The sequence below is a fragment of the Hemiscyllium ocellatum genome, chromosome 1 (genome assembly GCF_020745735.1).
Source record: "Hemiscyllium ocellatum isolate sHemOce1 chromosome 1, sHemOce1.pat.X.cur, whole genome shotgun sequence".
Classification (NCBI taxonomy): domain Eukaryota; kingdom Metazoa; phylum Chordata; class Chondrichthyes; order Orectolobiformes; family Hemiscylliidae; genus Hemiscyllium; species Hemiscyllium ocellatum.
The window spans coordinates 63532669-63554625 of NC_083401.1; the positions used below are offsets into that span (position 1 = coordinate 63532669).

The 21957-nt window shown below is 40.4% G+C and overlaps 1 protein-coding gene across 1 annotated transcript in view; it reads right to left on the reverse strand.

The window, feature by feature from the left end:
• npr2 (natriuretic peptide receptor 2) overlaps nt 1-21957 on the reverse strand; it is a 176706-nt gene that overhangs the window by 24729 nt on the left and 130020 nt on the right. The window contains exons 18-19 of the mRNA XM_060821360.1: nt 13954-14077; nt 7976-8044 (exon numbers count right to left, since the gene is read on the reverse strand). Of these exons, the coding sequence (XP_060677343.1) occupies nt 7976-8044; nt 13954-14077 (193 nt within the window). The remainder of the gene's footprint in view (nt 1-7975; nt 8045-13953; nt 14078-21957) is intronic.

Sequence of the window (21957 nt, forward strand, 5' to 3'; positions counted from 1 at the left end):
CAGTACACAAGATTAAGCTTAAGATTTCTGCCAGAGCAATACAAAATAAATTTCATTTTCCTTTTCCAGGAATATTTCTTCAGAAAGTGTAATAATCTCAGCGTCAACAGTCAGGGCTTTCTCAGCCACATACAGGGATCTCCTACAGCATTCGGGATGAGAAAGCACAAGAGGTTAAAATAAAGCAAATAAGAACCAATTTAACCTGCAATAACGCATCAAGCATGTGAGTAAACCTCACCAGGTTGGAGAAGGTGAGTATGCTGCAGGAACTCAGTGGAAAGTGAAACTGTCCTGACAAGAGTAATATAAAGGTGCTGGAGAATGGAGTCGAGACTGCGGTGCTGGAAAAGCACAGCAGGTCAGGCAGCATCCGAGGAGGAGGAGTATCGATGTTTTGGGCAAAAGCCCTTTATCAGGAATGGAATAATATAAAGGTCAGCCACAAAAAAATCATGCAGAAAGGTGCAGTACTTTCAGATTGAATGAACTGATGCTGGACCAGCAACTCAATGCAAATTTTATCAAAGTATCTTGTATACCAGAGAGTAATCTCACTTTTCTGCATGCGAGATCTCCTTTAACACGTAGTCTACAGGAGCACCAGCCCACCAACCACAGTGACATGAAGAGCATCTTGCAATACCTATTGCTGTTGCATTCTCGTCAGCCATATGGAATGGACAGAAGAGGGTGATTAGACACAGAGCTGTTGAAATCCTTCATGCACAGTCTGTAGACCAAGGGTAAGCTTTTCTGAACAGTGGAGACTTAGCTGGCTCTGCACATGTTTGCAACCACACAGTAAGAGACGTTTACATAGTGATGATGTTACTCGATAAACAATATAGGGCCTGTAGCAATCCAAGGAATCTGGATTAATATCCAGGCGATGAAAGGTCATATCCCATCATATAAAATCTAAAAATCTTCCATCGGTTAGATAGCTACCTATTGCCTACAGCTGTCAAGTTGAACACAATCCTCATTAATAAAAACCATTCATGGGTTACAGACATTTCTGCCCATGTACCACTTATTGTTCATCCCTAATTGCCCAAAAGGCAGTTAGAGTCAGCCATATTACTGTGGGGCTGCAGTCACATATATAAAAGGCCAGATTTTCAATCTTAAACCTTTTTAATGACCCAAATGGGTTTTTAATGACAATTGATAGTGGTTACATGTCAGTTAGCTTTTTAAAAAATTTCAGATCATTACTGTATTCAAAGTTCACTATCTGCCATGGTGGGATTCAAATTCACATCGCCAGAATGTTAGCCTGGGATTCTGGATTACCAATCTCTTGATGTCTACGTTACCACCTCTTCACATCTGGGTAAACTAGGATCTCGCAATCTGCAGCCACGGCTCCATCAGGTTTGTTCATGAGAGCTTCCAGCTATATTAACTTGAAGGCAGACTAGACTGGTCACAACCAGAGCGATGCCAGATTTGCTTCCTTTACCGGATTTTCAGAAGACAGTGCTCATGGAGCAAATAGGATGGCAGCAGAAGAGACAGCTGTATTTGATAATCAGAAGGGCATCCAGAGCTTTGTCATGCAGTTGGTGTGTGATCACTGTGAAAGAACAGTGCAAGTGTGTGCTGTATCCAGGGAGCTATCATAACTAGTTCATCCTGTAGCAGGTTCCATAGTTTCTTGGTTCCTGAGGACAAAAAGTAACCACAGCTTGACCTGTTGGATGACCTCAGTGAGGAAGCCAAGCAAACATGGAACAGGAGAGCAGGCACTTTACCACCAGAGCCACAACAACAAAATAAAAACCACTGCCTTACTCAAAAAGAGAATGTGCTGCTTTGACCCATGTGAACTTTCCTTTAGCATCTCTCAGCAAGGCCATCCTCGATTGCAGTGGTCTAATGTACTCTGCGCAACACAGTGTCTTTAGTATGAGAGAAGTAGGAGGATCCTGAGGTCCTACTGGGCTCTTAAAGAGTTTGATGAAGACATAAGCAATCCTGCAATAGTTAGAGATGTCCATGGTTCATAAGGTCAGGACATAGAATAGTTTTGGATGGAAGTGAGGAATAGAAGGGGAAAGTTGTGCAATTGGCGGCACGGTGGCACAGTGGTTAGCACTGCTGCCTCACAGCGCCAGGGACCTGGGTTCAATTCCCACCTCAGGCGACTGACTGTGTGGAGTTTGCACGTTCTCCCTGTGTCTGCGTGGGTTTCCTCCGGGTGCTCCGGTTTCCTCCCACAGTCCAAAGATGTGCGGGTCAGGTGAATTGGCAATGCTAAATTGCCCGTAGTGTTAGGAAAGGGGTATATGTAGGGGTATGGGTGGGTTGCGCTTCGGCGGGTCGGTGTGGACTTGTTGGGCCGAAGGGCCTGTTTCCACACTGTAAGTAATCTAATCTAATTCTAATCTATAACCAATATAAATAAAAACCACACTGAAGGGTGAATTCTACAAGCAGAAATATTAGGTGCTTGTGTTAACAGGACAGAAATACCTATGGGTGATTTCAATGTACATATAAATGAGAGAAAACTGATTGGCTATAATGCCTTGATGAAGAGTTGATAGAGAGTTCCTAGAGCCGCATGTTGACTAGAGGGTAGCTGCACTAAACTTGGTATTATGCAATCTAATAAGTTTAATTATTAATCTCAGTAATGACATTTAGCTACTGAGAATCATAATATGTTTAAAATTTACATCTAGTTTGAACAGGAGAAGAGTGGGCCTAAACCTAGGATTTTAAGCTTAAATAAGGGCAAGTTGTGGATGTGAATGCTGACCTGTCTGTTTGCTTTAAACAGAAGTAGTGGCAGATATTAAAATAGATATTGCAGCATATTCAAAATAAATACTTTTCTAGTATAAAGAAAAAAATCCAAAGGAAAGACACACCATTCATTGTTAATTAAAGAAGTTAAGAAAAGCATCAAACTTAAGGAGAAAGCATATAACTGCTGAAAGGTGAGTGGGAATTCTAATGACTGGTCAGAATACAAAGAACAGTTAAATGGTTAATTAGAACTAATAAAGTAGAACATGACAGGAAGCTAAGTACAAATACAAAAACAGACAGTAAGAGCTTCTGTGGAGATCTAAAAAGGAAAAGAGCAAGTAAAGTCAGTGGGGGGCGCGCGGAGGGGGTGGGGGTGGGGGTGTTGCAAATTCTGAGGTGCAGATGGATCCAGGAGTTCTAGTCCATAAGTCTCAAAACATTAGTATGCAGGTTCAATTCATAATCACTGAGAGAATGTGAAGACTGCAGATGCTGGAGAGTCAGAGTCAAAAGATGTGACACTGGAAAAACATAGCAGGTCAGGGTACATCCGAGGAGCAGGGAGAGTGAACATTTTGGGCATAAGCACTTCATCAGCTTATGCCCGAAACGTCAACTCATCTACTCCTCGTATGCTGCCTGACCTGCTGTGTGTTTCCAGTGCCACATTGTTTGACTGAATACATAATCAGCAAGGTGAATGGGATGCTAGCCTTTGCTATGAGAAGAATTGAGAATACAAATAATGTTGATATACTTCAGTTAAACATGCTGATGGTGACACCACACCTCAAATACTGCATTCAGGTTTAGTCTCCTTCTTTAAAGAAGTATGAAAAATGTGCCAGAGGTCGTTCAGGCTGGATTCTTAAATTGACACCTTGAATGTGATTAGGTATTTTACGAGGAAAAATTAGAGTGGTTTTTATTGAGGTTCAAAAGAGCCAGGGATGGTTCCATTGAATTTCATAAGATCCTGAATGGAGTTGGCAAACTGGATGTGGAAAGGATGTTCACCCTAATGGGTAAGTCCTGAGCTAGGGAACATCACCTTTTTAGGACAAAGTTGAGTGGAATTTTCCTTCAGAGGGTTGTGCAACTTTGGAAATGTCTGCCTCAGATGTCAGGTGAGGAAAGGTCATTAAGTATTTTTAAGGCAGAGTTAGATTGACTATTTTTAGGCAAGGGAATCAAAAGTTATTGTGGAGGAAGGGGACGAGGGTGGGGTGAGACTGTGGAAGTTGAAACATAAACAGCACAATCTCCTATTTATCATCTGCTAGCCTGTGGCAGAATTCCATATGCTCACCATTCTCTGGGTGAAGAACTTTCTTCTCATTTCAGTCCTAATGCTAATGCTAACCTGAACCCATGTCCTTAGACTGTAACCTGCGGTTCTAAACTCTCCAGTCATCAGGACTACTTTCCTTCCTGTGTTTACTCTTCTAGGCATGTTAGAAGCTTCGGTTTCAATGAGATCTACTCATTTTTTTTGGGTGTGGTGGGGGGGGGGGGATGGAAATTAGACAGCCATGGCAGGCAAAATAACTCAGGAAATGTATCACAGAAAAAGAGACAACCTATAAAGTGGCCAAGAGCACTGGGAAATCAGAAGATTGGGAAGACTACAAAAACAAACAGAAGATAACAAAGAGAGAAATAAGGACGGAGAGGATCAAATATGAAGGTAAGCTAGCCAGCAATGTTAGAAATGATAGCAAAAGTTTCTTTCAACACATAAGAAACAAAGGAGAAGCAAAAGTAGAGATTGGGCGACACCACATTGATGGGAGATAAGGAAATAGCTGAAGAACTTAATAAATACCTTGTGTCAGTCTTCACAGTGGAAGAAATGAATAATATCCCAACAATTAAGGAGAGTCAAGGGGCAGATTGAGTATGGTGACCATTACAAAGGAGAAAGTACTTGATAAGCTAAAAGGTCTAAAAACTGATAAATCTCCTGGCCCGGATTGGCTACACCCTAGAATTCTGAGGGAGGTGGCTGAAGAAATAGAGGAGGCATTGGTTGTGATCTTTCAAAAATCACTGGAGTCAGAGAAAGCCCAAGATGATTGGAAAATCACTGTTGTAACCACTTTGTTCAAGAAAGAATCAAGACAAAAGATGGAAAATTATAGGCCAAATAGCCTAACTTCGGTTATAGGTAAAATTCTAGAATCCATCGTTAAGGATGAGATTGCTAAATTCTTGGAAGTGTAGGGTTGGATTAGAACAAGTCAGCATAGATTTAGTAATGGGAGATTGTGCCTAAAAGCCTGTTAAAATTCTTTGAAGAGATAACAAGTAGGCTAGATCAGGGAAATCCAGTGGATGTAACCTACCTAGACTTCCAAAAAGCCTTTGATAAGGTGTCTCACAGGAGGCTGCTGAGTAAGGTGAGGGCCCATGGTGTTCGAGGTGAGCTACTGGCAGGAATTGAGGATTGGCTGTCTGATGGAAGGCAGAGAATTGGGATGTGGAATCGCAGCTGGTGACAAGTGGTGTCCTGCAGGATTCAGTGTTGGGGCCATAGCTGTTCACTTTATATATAAATGATCTGGATAAAGAGACTGGGGGCACTCCGGTGAAGTTCTCTGATGATATGAAGTTAGATGGACAGACAGGTAGTTCTGAGGAGGTGGGGAGGATACAGAAAGATTTAGACAGATTAGGAGAGTGGTCCAAGAAATGGCTGATGAAATTCAATGTGAGTAAATGCGAGGTCTTGCACTTTGGAAAAAAGAGCCCAGGCATGGACTATTTTATAAATGGTGAGAAAATTCATAAAGCCAAAGTACAAAGGGATGTTGGAGTGCTAGTACAGCATTCTTTAAAGGTTGACTTGCAGGCTGAGTCCGTGGTTAAGAAAGCAAATGTAATGTTGTCATTTATCTCAAGAGGGTGGAATGTACAAGCAGCGATGTGCTACTGAGATTTTATAAAGCTCTGTTTAGGCCCCGTTTAGAATACTGTGTCCCGTTTTGGGCCACACACCTCAGGAAGGACATACTGGCACCGGAGCATGTCCAGCGGAGATTCACATGGATGATTCCTGGAATGGTAGGTCTAACATATGATGAACAGCTGAAGATTCTGAGATTGTATTCATTAGAGTTCAGAAGGTTGAGGGGAGATCTAATAGAAACTTACAAGATAATGCATGGTTTAGAAAGGGTGGATGCTGTGAATTTGTTTCTGTCAGGCAGGGATACTAAGACTTGTGGGCACAACCTTAGAATTAGAGCAGATCAATTTAGAATGGAAATGAGGAGACATTTCTTCAGCCAGACAGTGGTGGACCTGTTGAATTCACTGCCACGAAGCACAGTGGAGAGGGGGACATTAAATGTCTTCAAGGCAGAAATTGATAAATTCTTAATCTCGTAAGGGATATGGGGAGAGTGCAGATAAGTGGAATTCAAATGCCCATCAGCCATGATTAAATGGTGGAGTGGACTCAATGGGCTGAATGGCCTGCTTCCACTCGTAATTCTTATAGTTTAATGGAAGGATGTTGTGAAACTTGAAAGGGTTCAGAAAAGATTTACAAGGATGTTGCCAGGGTTGGAGGATCTGAGCTATAGGGAGAGGTTGGGGCTGTTTTCCTTGGAGTGTCAGAGGCTGATGGGTGACCTTATAGAGGTTTATAAAATCATGAGGGGCATGGATAGGATAAATAGACAAAGTCTTTTCCTTGGGGTGGGGAAGGCCAGAACTAGAGGGCATTGGTTTAGGGTGAGAGAGGAAAGATATAAAAGAGACATGAGGGACAATGTTTTCATACAGAGGGTGGTATGTGTATGGAATGAGCTGCCGAGTAAGTGGTGGAGGCTGGTACAATTGCAACATTTAAAGGGCATCTGGATGGATATATGAATAGGAAGGGTTTGGAGGGATATAGGCCATGTGCTGGCAGGTGAGACTAGATTGGGTTGGGATATCTGGTCAGCATGGATGGGTTGGACTGAAGGGTCTGTTTTCGTGCTGTACTCTGTATGTCAGTTTTGCCATCCCAAGAATCCAATAAAAGACTGTGAATGCCTGATCAGTTCACCTTCACATTGAGCAATTCCGCACTGCATTCCACTTAGCTTTGATCTAACCCTATAGAAAAAAATATTTATTTGTGGTTGATTCAAGGTCAAATTAATTCTTGTGCAGCACGATTCTTGTATCTGTTCTGATAGCAAACAGACCTTATGCTTCACCATGCTGAAGTGAAGTTCACTCAACTGGAGAAGTGTATTATCACCAAGAGTGTGGATAAGGCAGTTCTAACTGTTTACCATCTGTACTTGTGGCAGTTTATATTGAAGTAACTTCAGGTGTGACTCTTGGATCAGACTCAACGCAGTTACCTTGGAACCTAGTCCAATACAATTTGCTACGCATGATTAAAGACATAAAGCTCATCAGGAAACCACTTCAAGAATGACAGTCACAAAGGATGTAAAATTACTATCATAAATCATACAGATTTCAGTGCATTAAGAAACAGCATCTGTAAATTGAAAAATGTTTCCATTCATAGGAAGGTCAATAACGAACAGTCACAGGTTCGAGGCAATTGACAGAAGAATGATGAGTTTTTTTAAACATTTTGAGAATTGGAATGCACTGTCTGAAAACATGGTCGAAGCAAAATAAAATTTGATAAAGAATAAAAAAAAGTGAGTTATTTATAGGGAGAGAGGAGATTGGGATTGGATGACTCTTTAAAAGAGCTAGTATAGGCATAATGTGTTAAATGGCCTGTTTTAATTCTGCACATATTGAGATAATGATAACATAAACTGAGTTAACTTAACATGTACACCACACACACACACACACACACACACACACACAGTGAGATCATCACTTATGCTGTATTCTTCACGGACAGCTTTTTTTCACCTCTTTTTGCCTTTTTATTAGCAGCCTTTTCCATTTGAAAAAAATTGTTGAAACTGCAAAATGATTCACATGATGTGTATTCAGAGAATATAACATTTCATTAACAGCTGGCATTTCTCAACAAATTTAAACAGTTTAGAAACAGCTATCACATGATCAAACACTAACCCTCAGTCCTAAGTAGACTGTTGTACATAAAGTAAACAAATATATACATAACAAACTTCTCCCATTCTCTCTTATTGTATAATGATACCATTCAATTTAAAGATGGGAGGGCATATAGCTGTTGCTTAAAATGTATTTTACATACCTTGTAGACATCAAAATTGTCAATAATTGCATCAAAACAGGTATAAAGATCATTCAGCAAGGTCACAACCTGCATGAAGAAATAAAAATTCTTATCTACTGATGTATTTGAAAGCAATTGAGCAACAAACAAAATAACCAATAAAAAATATAAATTCTGATTTTAGCAAAGTAATCAAGGAAACAATATTATGGAAAGCTATTTAAACAGCCACCTCTTCTGAAAACTGCATTTAATTGTGTTTTGAACACAATACTGTTGAACACAACACAACACATCTTTTTTTGTTTAATGATTCATGGGTTTTGATTTCCATAATTGATAGTCTTTACCATCTCTATGCCTATATAAATGACCCAGTGGCTATTTCCAGAGTGACGACTCCATAGTGAATTCTTGGACTTTTCTCAATATGGTGGGCAGACTATTTTTGCCTCAAATGAATTGAATGAAAGAAGATTTTTTTTCTAAACCAGTGATTCAAGAATATTGTCATTAAGAACACCACCACCTGCAAGTTCCCTTCCTAGCCACTCACCATCCTGACTTGGAAATATATCATCATTCCTTCATTGTCGCTGGGTCAGAAACATGGAAATCCCTCCCAGAGGGCAATTTGGGGCAATCTACAGCATGTGGACTTCAGTGGTTCAAGAAGGCACTGCTACCTCTTCAAGGGCAACAGGGATCAATAATAAATGCTGGCCAGCCACATATGTCCACATCTAAAAGCAAAGTAATTCTCAAATCTCATTAGGCTACTTTAAATGTAATGTGTTTGGGTATTCAACTATTTTGGACACCTTTTAGATTGTCTATAACTTTCATTTTAGTTGGGCTATGTTTATGGCTAATGTCACCACTAGGCGGAGCACCATGTGCTCATGTGCTAAATTGTTTTAAGATCACATCCAGCTAAAATGCATCCTATGTTCTCAATAAATATAAATAAGGGCCAAAGGAGTGAAAATCATTTGGAGAGCCCATGAGAGTGGTCTTAAAAATACTCATTGCATTCGGAATTTTGTGTAAACCTTTTACCATGTGTTTTGACAGACCTGCTGTATTTCACTGCCCTTTACTTAGCTCCCTTCTGGAGCTGTCCTTGACATACCAATTTCAATACTCTTCTTTTAATTTCAGCCTTTCAATGATAAAGACTAAGATTAAGTAAAGACAACTTGTGGTTTGCAAATGTTTATAAGTGCACCAATTTTTTGAAAGTGCATCAAAAGGCTGTTCAGCCTTTACCCTACAAGCTGTGTTTCATTAATGACCTATGTTATGGTGCAATTGCAGAGGGATCACATGTTTTTAAACGTGCTGATCTATCTCCTGTGTTGGGAATACATATTGCAAGTCATTTATTTTTGATTTTGTATTTTTCTGGTTGAGGGTGGCACAGTAGTTAGCACTGCTGTCTCACAGCCCCTGAGACCCAGGTTCAATTCCCGACTCAGGCGACTGACTGTGCGGAGTTTGCACGTTCTCCCCGTGTCTGCGTGGGTTTCCTCCGGGTGCTCCGGTTTCCTCCCACAGTCCAAAGATGTGCGGGTCAGGTGAATTGGCTATGCTAAATTGCCCGTAGTGTTAGGTAAGGGGTGGATGTGGGGGTATGGGTGGGTTGCGCTTCGTTGGGTCAGTGTGGACTTGTTGGGCCGAAGGGCCTGTTTCCACACTGTAAGTAATCTAATCTAATATGTTTTTTAACTAGATCTTTCGAGTTTATTTTCTCATTTGATGATTTAAAAAAAAAATTTCTACATCTTCTTATCATTCTTCAATGAACTATTTCCATTGTAAATGTTGTTTTGTAAGCATTCCTATTCTGTATATAGACCTATATTTTTAACATTAGTCCTTCAAAGATGATTTGCATCTACTTGACTACAGTGTTCAATCCACTTCATTTGCTTTGACTGTTCCCCCATCCCATTGAATTTTACCCAGTTAAAGTACTACACTTGCTTTGCGCTCTCAGTATAACATAAACCAAATCATGTTAAACTGTTTTGTTTTGCTGTCTGTCAGATATTTTTCAATTTCCATTTTAAATGTTTTGTAAGAATATCTCAGTGAGAGACAAAAAAACACTGCAAATGCTGGAATCCAAAGTCGTCAAGCAGGAGGCTGGAAGAACACAGCAAGCCAGGCAACATCAGGAGGTAGAGAAGTCAGCATCTCATTGTCTTCTCCACCTCCTGATGCTGTCTGGCTTGTTGTGTTCTTCCAGCCTCCTGCTTGTCTTCTTTGTCAGAATAACTAACAAATAGAAGGTCAAGGTGTGCTCTCCCTCACACATACTAAGCAATAATGAGTCTGGAATAAGTCACACATTATATTTATTAATGCTTTCTCTCACCTTTGGGTATTCCTACTTCATATTTAATGATTGAAACAGCCAATTAAGATAGGTTTGTCTCATTGTATCCTTTCCTCCTACAACATTTAAAAGGCATCTGGATGGGTATATGAATAGGAAGGGTTTAGAAGGATATAAAGCCAAATGCTGGCAAATGGGACTAGATTAATTTAGGGTATCTGGTCTGCATGGATGAGTTGGACCGAAGGGTCTGTTTCTGTGCTGTACAACTTGATGACTCTATGCTGGCAAAGTCTATCTATTCTTTGTTACCAGATCATGTTTGTTTTCTTGAGCACTGTTTTCCTTCCTGATGAAGGAGCGGCGCTCCCAAAGCTAGTGCTTCAATTAAACCTGTTGGACAATAACCTGGTGTTGTGTGATTTTTAACTTTATACACCCCAGTCCAACACTGGCATCTCCAAATCATTCCTTCCTAGTGTCTCCCTAACCTGTACTCTATCTTGTCTGGGATCTCATCTTACATTAGTCATTAACTGCCAGAAAAAATCCCAGCTATTTACAAAAGCAGCATTGATGTTTTTATCTAGAATACCAAACAATTATTTACCAAGTTAATTAGAATTTACTTCAAGGTGAATTCATGTCTTTATGAAGATTATCAGAATTGGTTATGAATCAATAACCTGTTAGATAGCTTTTCCCAGCAAGGAGAAAGCTGCCTGACCTGCTGCACTTTTCCAGCAACACATTTTCATCTCTGATCTCCAGCATCTGTAGTCCTCCATTTCTCCCATAAGAGGAACTTAAACTTAAATACATTTCCTAGTCTTTATTTCTAGAAAGAAATAGCATCTGGCACTTGATTCAATGCCAGTAACCATGAAACAAAATCAGTTTCTGCCAATCTCTTGTGTTCTGAAACACATTGGCAAATGCAGATCTTCTATGTATAAGCAAGAAGCTCCATAATTGACATTTGTGAAAGAACAGATTAGATTTACAACTTATTGGCCCAGATATAAACTGATGTAATAAATAGGTTTTGTATTATGGAAGCATTGATATAAAGGAAACAGGAATCAACTAATTTCTACAAAAGGTGGACAATCACAAGCCAAATTTTTTATTCATTCAGGGCTTATGGATATCACTGGCAGGGCCAGCATTTATTGCCAACCCCTCATTGTCACAGGAAATGTGGTGGTGATTTGCTGCAGTTCATTTGGTCAAGAATAAAAGGATGACTAGGGTAGGTATCGGTCCAGTCAAGGATAGTAGTGGGAAGTTGTGTGTGGAGGCGGAGGAGATTGGAGAGACATTAAATCAGTACTTTTCATCAGTATTCACTCAGGAACAGGACACTGTTGCTGATGTGAATATGGAATCACAAATAATTAGAATGGATGCCCTGGAAATATGCAGGGAAGAGGTTTTATGAATAATGGAAAGGATGAATATAGATAAGTCTCCTGGGCCTGATGGCATTTACCCCAGGATCCTATGGGAAGCGAGGGAGGAGATAGCAGAGCCATTGGCCTGGATTTTTATGTCATCGTTGTCAACAGGAATAGTACCAGAGGACTGGAGGATAGCGAATGTGGTCCCATTGTTCAAGAAAGGGAGTAGGGATAGCCCTAGCAACTATAGGCCAGTGAGTCTGACTTCAGTGGTGGGCAAAGTCTTAGAGAGAATGGTAAGGGATAAGATTTATGAACATCTGGGTAGGAATAACGTGATCAGGGATAGCCAGCATGGTTTTGTGAAGGGCAGGTCGTGCCTCACAAACCTTATTGAGTTCTTCGAGAAGGTGACCAAGGAAGTGGATGAGGGTAAAGCAGTAGATGTTGTGTATATGGATTTTAGTAAGGCGTTCGATAAGGTTCCCCATGGTAGGCTAATGCTAAAACTTCGGAGGTATGGCATTGAGGATACAATAGAGGTTTGGATTAGGAATTGGCTGGCTGGAAGGAGACAGAGGGTAGTAGTTGATGGATTATGTTCATCTTGGAGCGCAGTTACTAGCGGTGTACCACAAGGATCTGTTTTGGGACCATTGCTTTTTGTTATCTTTATAAATGATCTAGAGGAAGGACTTGAAAGCTGGGTAAGCAAGTTTGCGGATGACACAAAAGTCGGTGGAGTTGTGGATAGTGAGGAAGGAAGTGGTAGGTTACAACGGGATATAGATAAGTTGCAGAGCTGGGCGGAAATGTGGCAAATGGAATTCAATGTAGCTAAGTGCGAAGTCGTTCACTTTGGTAGGAATAACAAGATGATGGATTACTGGGCTAATGGTAGGCTACTTGGTAGTGTGGATGAGCAGAGGGATCTTGGTGTCCATGTACACAGATCTCTGAAAGTTGCCACCCAGGTAAATAGTGCTGTGAGGAAGGCATATGGTGTACTGGGCTTTATTGGCAGAGGAATTGAGTTCCGGAGTCCTGAGGTCATGTTGCAGTTGTATAAGACTCTGGTGCGGCCTCATCTGGAGTATTGTGTGCAGTTTTGGTCGCCATACTATAGGAAGGATGTGGAAGCTTTAGAACGAGTGCAGAGGAGGTTTACCAGGATGTTGCCTGGAATGGTAGGAAAATCTTATGAGGAAAGGCTGAGGCACTTGGGGCTGTTCTCATTGGAGAAGAGAAGGTTTAGGGGAGATCTGATAGAAGTGTATAAGATGATTAGGGGTTTAGATAGGGTAGATACTAAGAACCTTTTACCGCTAATGGAGTCAGGTGTTACTAGGGGACATAGCTTTAAATTAAGGGGTGGTAGGTATAGGACAGATGTTAGGGGTAGATTCTTCACACAGCGGGTTGTGAGTTCATGGAATGCCCTGCCCGTATCAGTGGTGAACTCTCCTTCTTTATGGTCATTTAAGCGGGCATTGGATAGGCATTTGGAAGTTATTGGGCTAGTATAGGTTAGGTAGGATTCGGTCGGCGCAACATCGAGGGCCGAAGGGCCTGTACTGCGCTGTATCCTTCTATGTTCTATGTTCTATGTTCTTTTAGGTGCACTATTTTGACCCAATGATGCTCAAGAAATGGCGCTATATTTCCAAGTTTGGATTTTGAGTGGCTTGTAGGTGACCTTGCAGATGGTAATGTTCCCTTGTATCAGCCTAGGCATCAAGTTGAAAATCTGCAACAATATGAATTCAAAGAACATGCAATTTCTCTTAATTTGTTGGCTAATGAAATACTTTAATGAACAGCATTGGTACTAACAGGATATGTAAATACTGCTTTGTTAAGTGTCTTTCTGCATCCAAATTATTTGAACTGTGGCAGATTGCATTAAACCTTCCCTTCAGTCTTCTTGCCCAAGGGTTAACTGATGCTACCGGTACTTTCTTATACACTTTAACAACTTAATATTAGGTTTGAGTGTTTGGGCAGAAAGCAATTGAGAATTCTTTTTTTAGTTTGTCCAAAAGTATTTAATTTCATAAATAAGTTTAAAATGGTAAACGGTGTGCTGATATCCATTGCATCTATTGTTACAGTTTGGGTGATATAATTGAGACTATGATTTACATTATTGAAATTTTTCATACAAAAATGCAATATCATTTATAGAAATTGCAATGAAATATTACATCAATATAGAAGGTCGCAAAATTAGTAGACCTCAGTTAACAATGTACTACCTGTAGTGGTGTGCTTTCTGCAGACATTGAAGTGAATCCAACAATATCGCTGAAGTAAATTGTGACACTGTCAAATGCCTCTGCTTGTACTGTCTCACCCCACTTCAGCTGTTCTGCCACTGAGCTGCAACAAAAATATGAATACTTAAATAAGAGCAGGTTCTGTGTGTCTCACATCAGAAATTTTTGATTAAACTCAAAGAAGAGATTGACTATCATTAAAGACACAAATGTCACATATCTTAACGAATGAAATACCTTTTTGAAACATCTACTTATTTTACTGCCTGAACTTTTCATGACTCATTCTAATGTACTCAGAACCTAGATTATGTGTTTGCTACTGAATACATAAAACATTTCAATTTTCAAACAAAAGCAAGTTGAATTTTGAAATACATAGTGTTTAATTATTGCTTCTTATCATCTCCATAATCTACATTTCTAGAAAAGCAGGAATTATCTCTTGCTTGGGTTTTGTCAATAGCAATTAGAATGCTTCCAGTTTTTGATTTTTTGACCCAATTAGGAGGTAGAAACGTAAGGGGACATGTACAGGGAGGTAGATTGCTTGCTTGTTCCCCGCATATATAGCTGGAGCAGATGTCATCCTTTGCAAACCTTTCTAATTACAATTCCTATAGTTTGATTAAAGAAGTATCAAGGTCCAAAATCCACAGATCAATCATAACAATCCCACAAGACTACTCCATAATACAACTGAAGACCAGACGCCTTTCTTTGCTACAGATAATCTCTCCCTATAGTCCCCACTCCAGCACTTTTCACCATCGAGATTTATTTCCAACTGATGTTTCTTGCATACAGTACTTTATTGCTGTGCAATGCCAGCTTTCAAACTTGTAAAGATTCGAAGTTGTGCACATAATTTGTGTCCAGTTTTTTTTTAAAAAAACAACTATTTTAGGATTGCATCATCAATAAAATTTCCAGTACATCACTTAACAAAAATTACAAACTGGTTTGTTTCTGAGTTGTCTCTTTCTATAATTCTTTAATTTTTGAAATTGACTTAGACTTATTCAGACACTGTAAATCAGTTATCCTCTACACTATCATTGCTATAAAACAGAGTATGTTCTGACTCAGCATGAGCAATGCATTATATATGCATAGCCTTGTTAATGTTTTTTTTAATGCCAGTGCTTATAAAGAAAACTGGCTGTGTAATCCTGTCATACTGTAATTATACCTTCAAGGCAGTCCATAAACTATATTCAAAACACAGGCTGGGGGGTCCATAATTTTCAGCTTTTACACTCTCAGCTTATGCCAGGAGTGCTGAAATAGACAATCCTAGCAGCAGTGTTCATGAAAATATCGTTAAAAAACTTTGCTTTAAACTCATAGGGCACAATTTACCCTCTTCACTGATGAATTTGCAGATGGCATGAGGATGAGTGGTCTGTAAGATAAACTGAGTCACATTCTCACTTGCCCAGTACTAATATATCAGCAATTCCTTGCCCCCATTGTAACTTGCCCCAATTGAATTTCAAATCTTGGGATTCATGCGCCAGCAGACATGCCCATCAATGCTGAAACATATAAAACTGGAAGTGCAGAGAGACCAGAAATAAAGGAGTGCAAATAAAGTGCAGCTTTAAAATTTGGAAATGTACTGTAAGTGGATCAGAGACATGCTGTGTTGGTTCGGAGAGGCTGACATATGTCAGCAGCCATGGATCCAGAGTAAATGCTGCCTTTGCTTATGGAACATATCCTGAAATAAGATGCTGGTGTTCAAGATGGAAGTCTGGAGAATCAAGTAGAGAACTCACATTGCCAGGTACCTTCTTTGTCAGAGATTTTCACTTCTATTCTCTACTGCCTATCCAGTGGATGGTAGAGTGGAAAGCTGCATTTTAATGATGTGAGATTAGATAGTAGTGAGGGTGATAGTGAGGGATAATCCCAACAAATAGACCTCTTGCCGCACACTAATGAGAATCTCAACTCAACATTTGGAACTTTGTAGGAAACTTCAATTACTCGCTCCTGATGTCAAGAAAGGTCTCCTTCCACTTCTCATGTCATTCTCCCAAATTTCTCAACATTGCCCACATCATTCAGCCCTGGGAAGACCCAACCATTGAATTTGACATTAGTTTAGACTAATTAACACATAAATGAAGACACTCCCTATCAATCAATGATGTATTCAGTTATGCAGATTATTGCTCAAGCTTCTTTTGTTGTATATAAGTTTTGATTTAGATGAGCAGATGTCACATGGTGAGATTCTTCCTTGAGAATTTAAAGATACACTGCATTGATTTACAAAGAAAAGGAAGCAGCATGAACTATAACTCTGTATCTTCAATCAGATTGTCAGTTTACAGGAAGATCTAGAGCAAGTTGCACATAAAAGAGATCAGGCTCAGCCAGGAGCAGCTACAGAAACATTGGCTGCAGCCAAAAATAATGCAACCGGAAATGACAGACCTGTAAAAGCAGGTAATAATGCAAACATACTAAAAAAAAGGGCTGCTAATCACTGAGGAGACTTTTCCTTCAGAAATCTATGCTAGCAATAATATTGTAGTGAAAGAACATCAGAGAGACAACTAATGAAGCAGCAAAAGAAAGTGATCCAGAGATCCAAGAAAACAAGTGTTGAGGAGACTTGAAAGGTTTTAGAGCAGGTTATGAAGGTGAAAATATATTGAGCACCAGAAGGTTGAAATTCTGAAGAAACTAGGGTATAAAAGCAGAAGCTTATAATGTGTTTTCCTGTCTTAATTGAACTAACCCCCAAAATTAATCAATCCCTGATAAGCAATTGATCATTAAACCATTATCTTTATCATGACACAGTTTTGAAGTGTAAGTGTCATTCAATTCCAGATAGGAGCAACTTGCATTTAGAAAAGGCTGTCTCAGAGTGTTTTATAGCACATAAAGGTCACTGTTTTATGTTTTTAATACACCTGCCAATTTTGGTTGAAGGATAAAGCGCGTTCTGCTTTTCTTCTTCAAATGGGTTTGTGTGATATTTTATGACTTGGAAGGGCACCCACAACGTTGACCATACAGCTTTTGCACAGTATTTTATTGATATCAACTTATATTATATGATCAAACCTCTGGTGTCAAGAGTAAATACCTAAATGACTGACTTTAACTCAAAAAGAAATGCACGAGGCAAGACTTATATAACAAGGCACCTTTATCAGATCTGCTATTTTATAGTGAGCCATTTTGGGATTTTCCCATCCAAACTATTCAACTCTTTGAGTCTATAACAGCTCTCTGCAAGAACAGTTTGGCTAGTTCGAGATCCTGATAACACAAAAGTTGATGGAAAAGGCAAGGAAATCAGGCTCAAATTTCTCAGACCTCACTTGGGAGCTAAAATCTGATAATTTGAAAAGTTATAAAGACATGAAAGGTTGCATTTAATATGAGTAGAGTATTGCCAAGCACTAAATGATACATGCATCAGTATGAATGTCGGAGAAACATGTGACAATGGCCAGCAAGAAACCTCTCAATGTTGAGGGGACAAAATCCTCTTTTCCAAACAAGTCTTGAGCAGTAAGACAAGATTCTCACCTATCTACATGTATTAGCATATATTAACATCTCATTATTAGCTAAGTTTACAGTGGCATGGTGGCTCAGTGCTGCTGCCACACAGTGTCAGGCAAATGGGTTCGATTCCACCCCCAGGCAACTGTGTGGAGTTTGCACATTCTCCCTGTGTCTGCATGGGTTTCCTCCGGGTGCTCCGGTTTCTCCCCACAATCCAAAGATGTGCAGATTAGATAGATTGACAATGCTAAATTAGCCATAGTGTCCATGGATGTGCAAGCGGGGTGGATTAACCATGGGAAATGCAGGGTTATAGAGTAGAGGGATGGGTCAGGGTGGGAAGCCCTTCAGAGGATCAGTACGGGCAGAATGGCTTGCTTTCATACTGTACGGATTCTGTGAATAGGAAGTATTGTTATGCAATTTCTCATTCTCCCACCTGCTGGGCAGAAACGTATCAGTGACAGTTCCTGAGATGGATGTGAGAGTGGCTACCTGGAAACCTCAGCCCATTGCTTGGTTCTCCGGCTTTCCAGCTTGGACATCAGCCACCATCTCGGGATACACTCCACAGGCAGTGAGCCTATGTATCCTTACATATCTGACATGTACCAGCCTCACTGGCATATATCGAAATCACTTACAAGTTCATGCTGCATTTCATTGTAATGTTGCTGCCAGGAGACTTTGCATGCGGGAACAGATACCATAGGAACAGGAGTAAGCTATTTAGCTCCTCAAACATGTTCCACCATTCTTTGATATCTTGGCTGATCCATGATTCCTTAAATATGCCTTTAGCCTAAATCCCTTAATATCTTTGTTTAATAAAAATTAATCTATCTCAGATTTAAAATTAACAATTAATCTATTATCTGCTGCCATTTGAGGAAAACAGTTCCAAACATCTCCCTATGTGTGTAGAAGTGCTTCCAACATCGTTTCTGCGCGGTCTGGCCCAAATTCACAGACTATGACCCCCAGTTCTCGAATCCCCAACTGGTGAAGTTTATCTCCCCTTTCTTTTCCTGTTAATATCTTGAAGACTTTGATCAGATCACCACTTAACCATACCATTAGGTCGACTAGGCTGTATCTTAGTGATGATCTCTTGCACACATAGCACTCACTCACTTTGCATTACTTGGATGCTTCATCTCTGTTTTTGCCTTGCCTTTTTGTGCTTTGTTACCTCATTCTGAACTGTAAGGCTCACAGTACTTGGAAATGAATCCTGGCTGCAACAAACCCAGAGAGGGAGGAATAGGTATTTCTTTCTTCTGCCAAAGTAAGCAAGTTTTACTTGTGAATGATGTGAGGCACTTCAGAGGGCTGTAGTATTAATCATGGGGAAATGGTAGCTTGGTGATCATGTTGCTAAACTAGTACTCTCGAACTTAAATAAAAACCAGCGGATGCTGAAAATTGGAAATGTCTGAAGAAGGGTCACTGGACCCGATGTTTTGGTTCTGTTTTCTCTCCACAGATGCTGTCAGATCTGCTGAGATTTTCCAGCAACTTCTGTTTTTGTTTGATTGATAAACCTAGGATAATGTCCTGGGGAACATGGATTTGAGTCATTGAAACTGGTGAAATTTGAATTCTAAAAATTTGGGAAATTAAAAAAAAGTGTAATTCTATCTGTGACTATTGCTGATCATTGTAAAAATCCATCTGGGTCAGTAACATCCTTCAGGAAAGGAAATCGGCCATTCTTAACTGGTCTGGCCTGTAAATGACTCCAGAACTTGACTCTTAACTACCCTCTGGGCATATCCCATGAATAAATAAAAAAAATCAGGCACTTTCACAGAATAGGTTGAAGTAATCTCTCATTGTAGTGTTCTGTATGTGAATACGCATTGCCCATCTGTGTGGGGTGCAAATGCTGCTCACAAGCAATCACGACCATTTCACTGCAGTTTAAAGGTAGTCATCTCTGTGAAGCAGAAATACTCATACGAGATCTTAACTGTGCTGTCTGTGGCTCATACAAAGGCCTGTCTCACTAATTTGATTGAGTATCTTGAAGAACTAACCAAGAAGATTGATGAGGGCAGAGTGGTGGATGTGAACTATGCAGACTTCAGTAACGTGTTCAACAAGATTTCCACATGATAGACTGGTTAGCAAAGTTAGGTCACTGGGAGAACTAGCTATTTAGATACAGGACTGGCTCAAAGGTTGATGAGAGAGGGTGGTGGTGGAGGGTTCCTCTTCAGACTGGAGGCCTGTGTCCAGGGCAGTGCCACAAGGATTTGTGCTGTGTCCACTGCTTTTTGGCATTTATGTAAATGATTTGGATGTGAACATAGGAGGTATAGTTAGTAAGTTTGCAGACAACATTAAAATTGGAGGGGTATACTGGACAGCGAAGAAGGCTACCTTGGAGTACAATGGGATTTTGATCAGATGGACCAATGGGCTGAGGGGTGGAAGATGGAGTTTAATTTAGATAAATGTGAGGTGCTGCATTTTGGAAATGCAAATCACGGCAGGACTTATACACTCAATGGGAAGGTCCTGGAGAGTGTTGGTGAACAAAGAGACCTTGGAGTGCAGGTTCATAGCTCCTTGAAAGTGGAGTCCCACATAGATTGGTTAATGAAGAGGGCATTTGGTATTCTTTCCCTTATTGGTCAGAGTATTGAGTACAGGAGTTGGGAAGTCATGTTGTTGCTGTATAGGACATTTTTGGTGTACTGCGTGCAATTCTGGTGTGTCGCCTATAGAAAGGGTACTGTGAAGAAAAAGTTTACAAGGATTTTGCCAGGTTTGGAGGGTTTGAGCTACAGGGAGAGGGTGAATAGGCTGGGGCTATTTTCCCTGCTGTGACCTTACAGAAGTTTATAAAATCATGACGGGCATGGATAGGGTAAATAGGCAAGTTATTTTCCCTGGGAGGGGGAAACCCAGAAGTAGAGGGTATAGGTTTAAGGTGAGAGAGGAAAGATGTAAAAGCGACCTAAGGGGCAATGTTTCCATGCAGAGGGTGGTGTGTGCATGGAATGAGCTGCCAGAGGAAGTGGTGGAGGCAGGTTCAAATATAGCATTTAAAGTGTCTGTATGGGTATATAAATAGAGTCATAGAGATGTACAGGATGGAAACGGACCCTTTGGTCCAATCCGTCCATGCTGACCAGATATCTCAACCCAATCTAGTCCCACCTGCCAGCACCCAGCCCATATCCCTCCATACCCTTCCTATTCATATACCCATCCAAATGCTTCTTAAATGTTGCAATTGTACCAGCCTCCACCACATCCTCTGGCAGCTCATTCCATGCACATACTACCCTCTGCGTGAAAAGGTTGCCCCTGAGATATCTTTTATATCTTTCCCTTCTCACCCTAAACCTATGCCCTCTAGTTCTGGATTCCCCGATCCCAGGGAAAAAACTTTGTCTATTTATCATATTCATGCCCCTCATAATTTTGTAAACCTCTATAAGGTCACCCTTCAGCCTCCGACGCTCCAGAGAAAACAGCTCCAGCCTATTCAGCCTCTCCCTATAGCTGAGGTTCTCCAACCCTGGCAACATCCTTGTAAATCTTTTCTGAACCCTTTCAAGTTTCACAATATCTTTCCGATAGGAAGGAGACCAGAATTGCACGTAATATTCCAACAGAGGTCTAACCAATGTCCTGTACAGCCGCAACATGATCTCCCAACTCCTGTACTTAATACTCTGACCAATAAAGGAAGGCATAACAAATGTCTTCTTCACTATCCTATCTACCTGCAACTCCACTTTCAAGGAGCTATGAACCTGCACTCCAAGTTCTCTTTGTTCAGCAACACTTCCTAGGATCTTACCATTAAGTGTATCAGTCCTGCTAAGATTTGCTTTCCCAAAATGCAGCACCTCGCATTTATCTGAATTAAACTCCATCTGCCACTTCTCAGCCCATTGGCCCATCTGGTCCAGATCCTGTTGTAATCTGAGGTAACCCTCTTTGCTGTCCACTACACTGCCAATTTTAGTGTCATCTGCAAACTTACTAACTGTACCTCTTATGCTCATATCCAAACCATTTATATAAATGACAAAAAGTAGAGGACCCAGCACTCCACTGGTCACAGGCCTCCAGTTTGAAAACCAACCCTTCACCACCACCCTTTGTCTTCTACCTTTGAGCAAGTTCTGTATTCAAATGGCTAGTTCTCCCTGTATTCCATGAGATCTAACCTTGCTAATCATGGGGAACCTTGTTGAATGCCTTACAGAAGTCCATATTGATCACATCTACTGCTCTGCCCTCATCAATCTTCTTTGTTACTTCCTCAAAAAATAGGAAAGCTTTAGAGGGATATGGACCAAATGCAGGCAATGGTTAGATTTATGGTCAGCATGAACAAGCTGGACTGAAGGATCTGTTTCTGTGCTGTACAACTCTGTGACTAAATGCAAGATCTCATAGGCTGCATAACTTATCCAATGTTGCAAT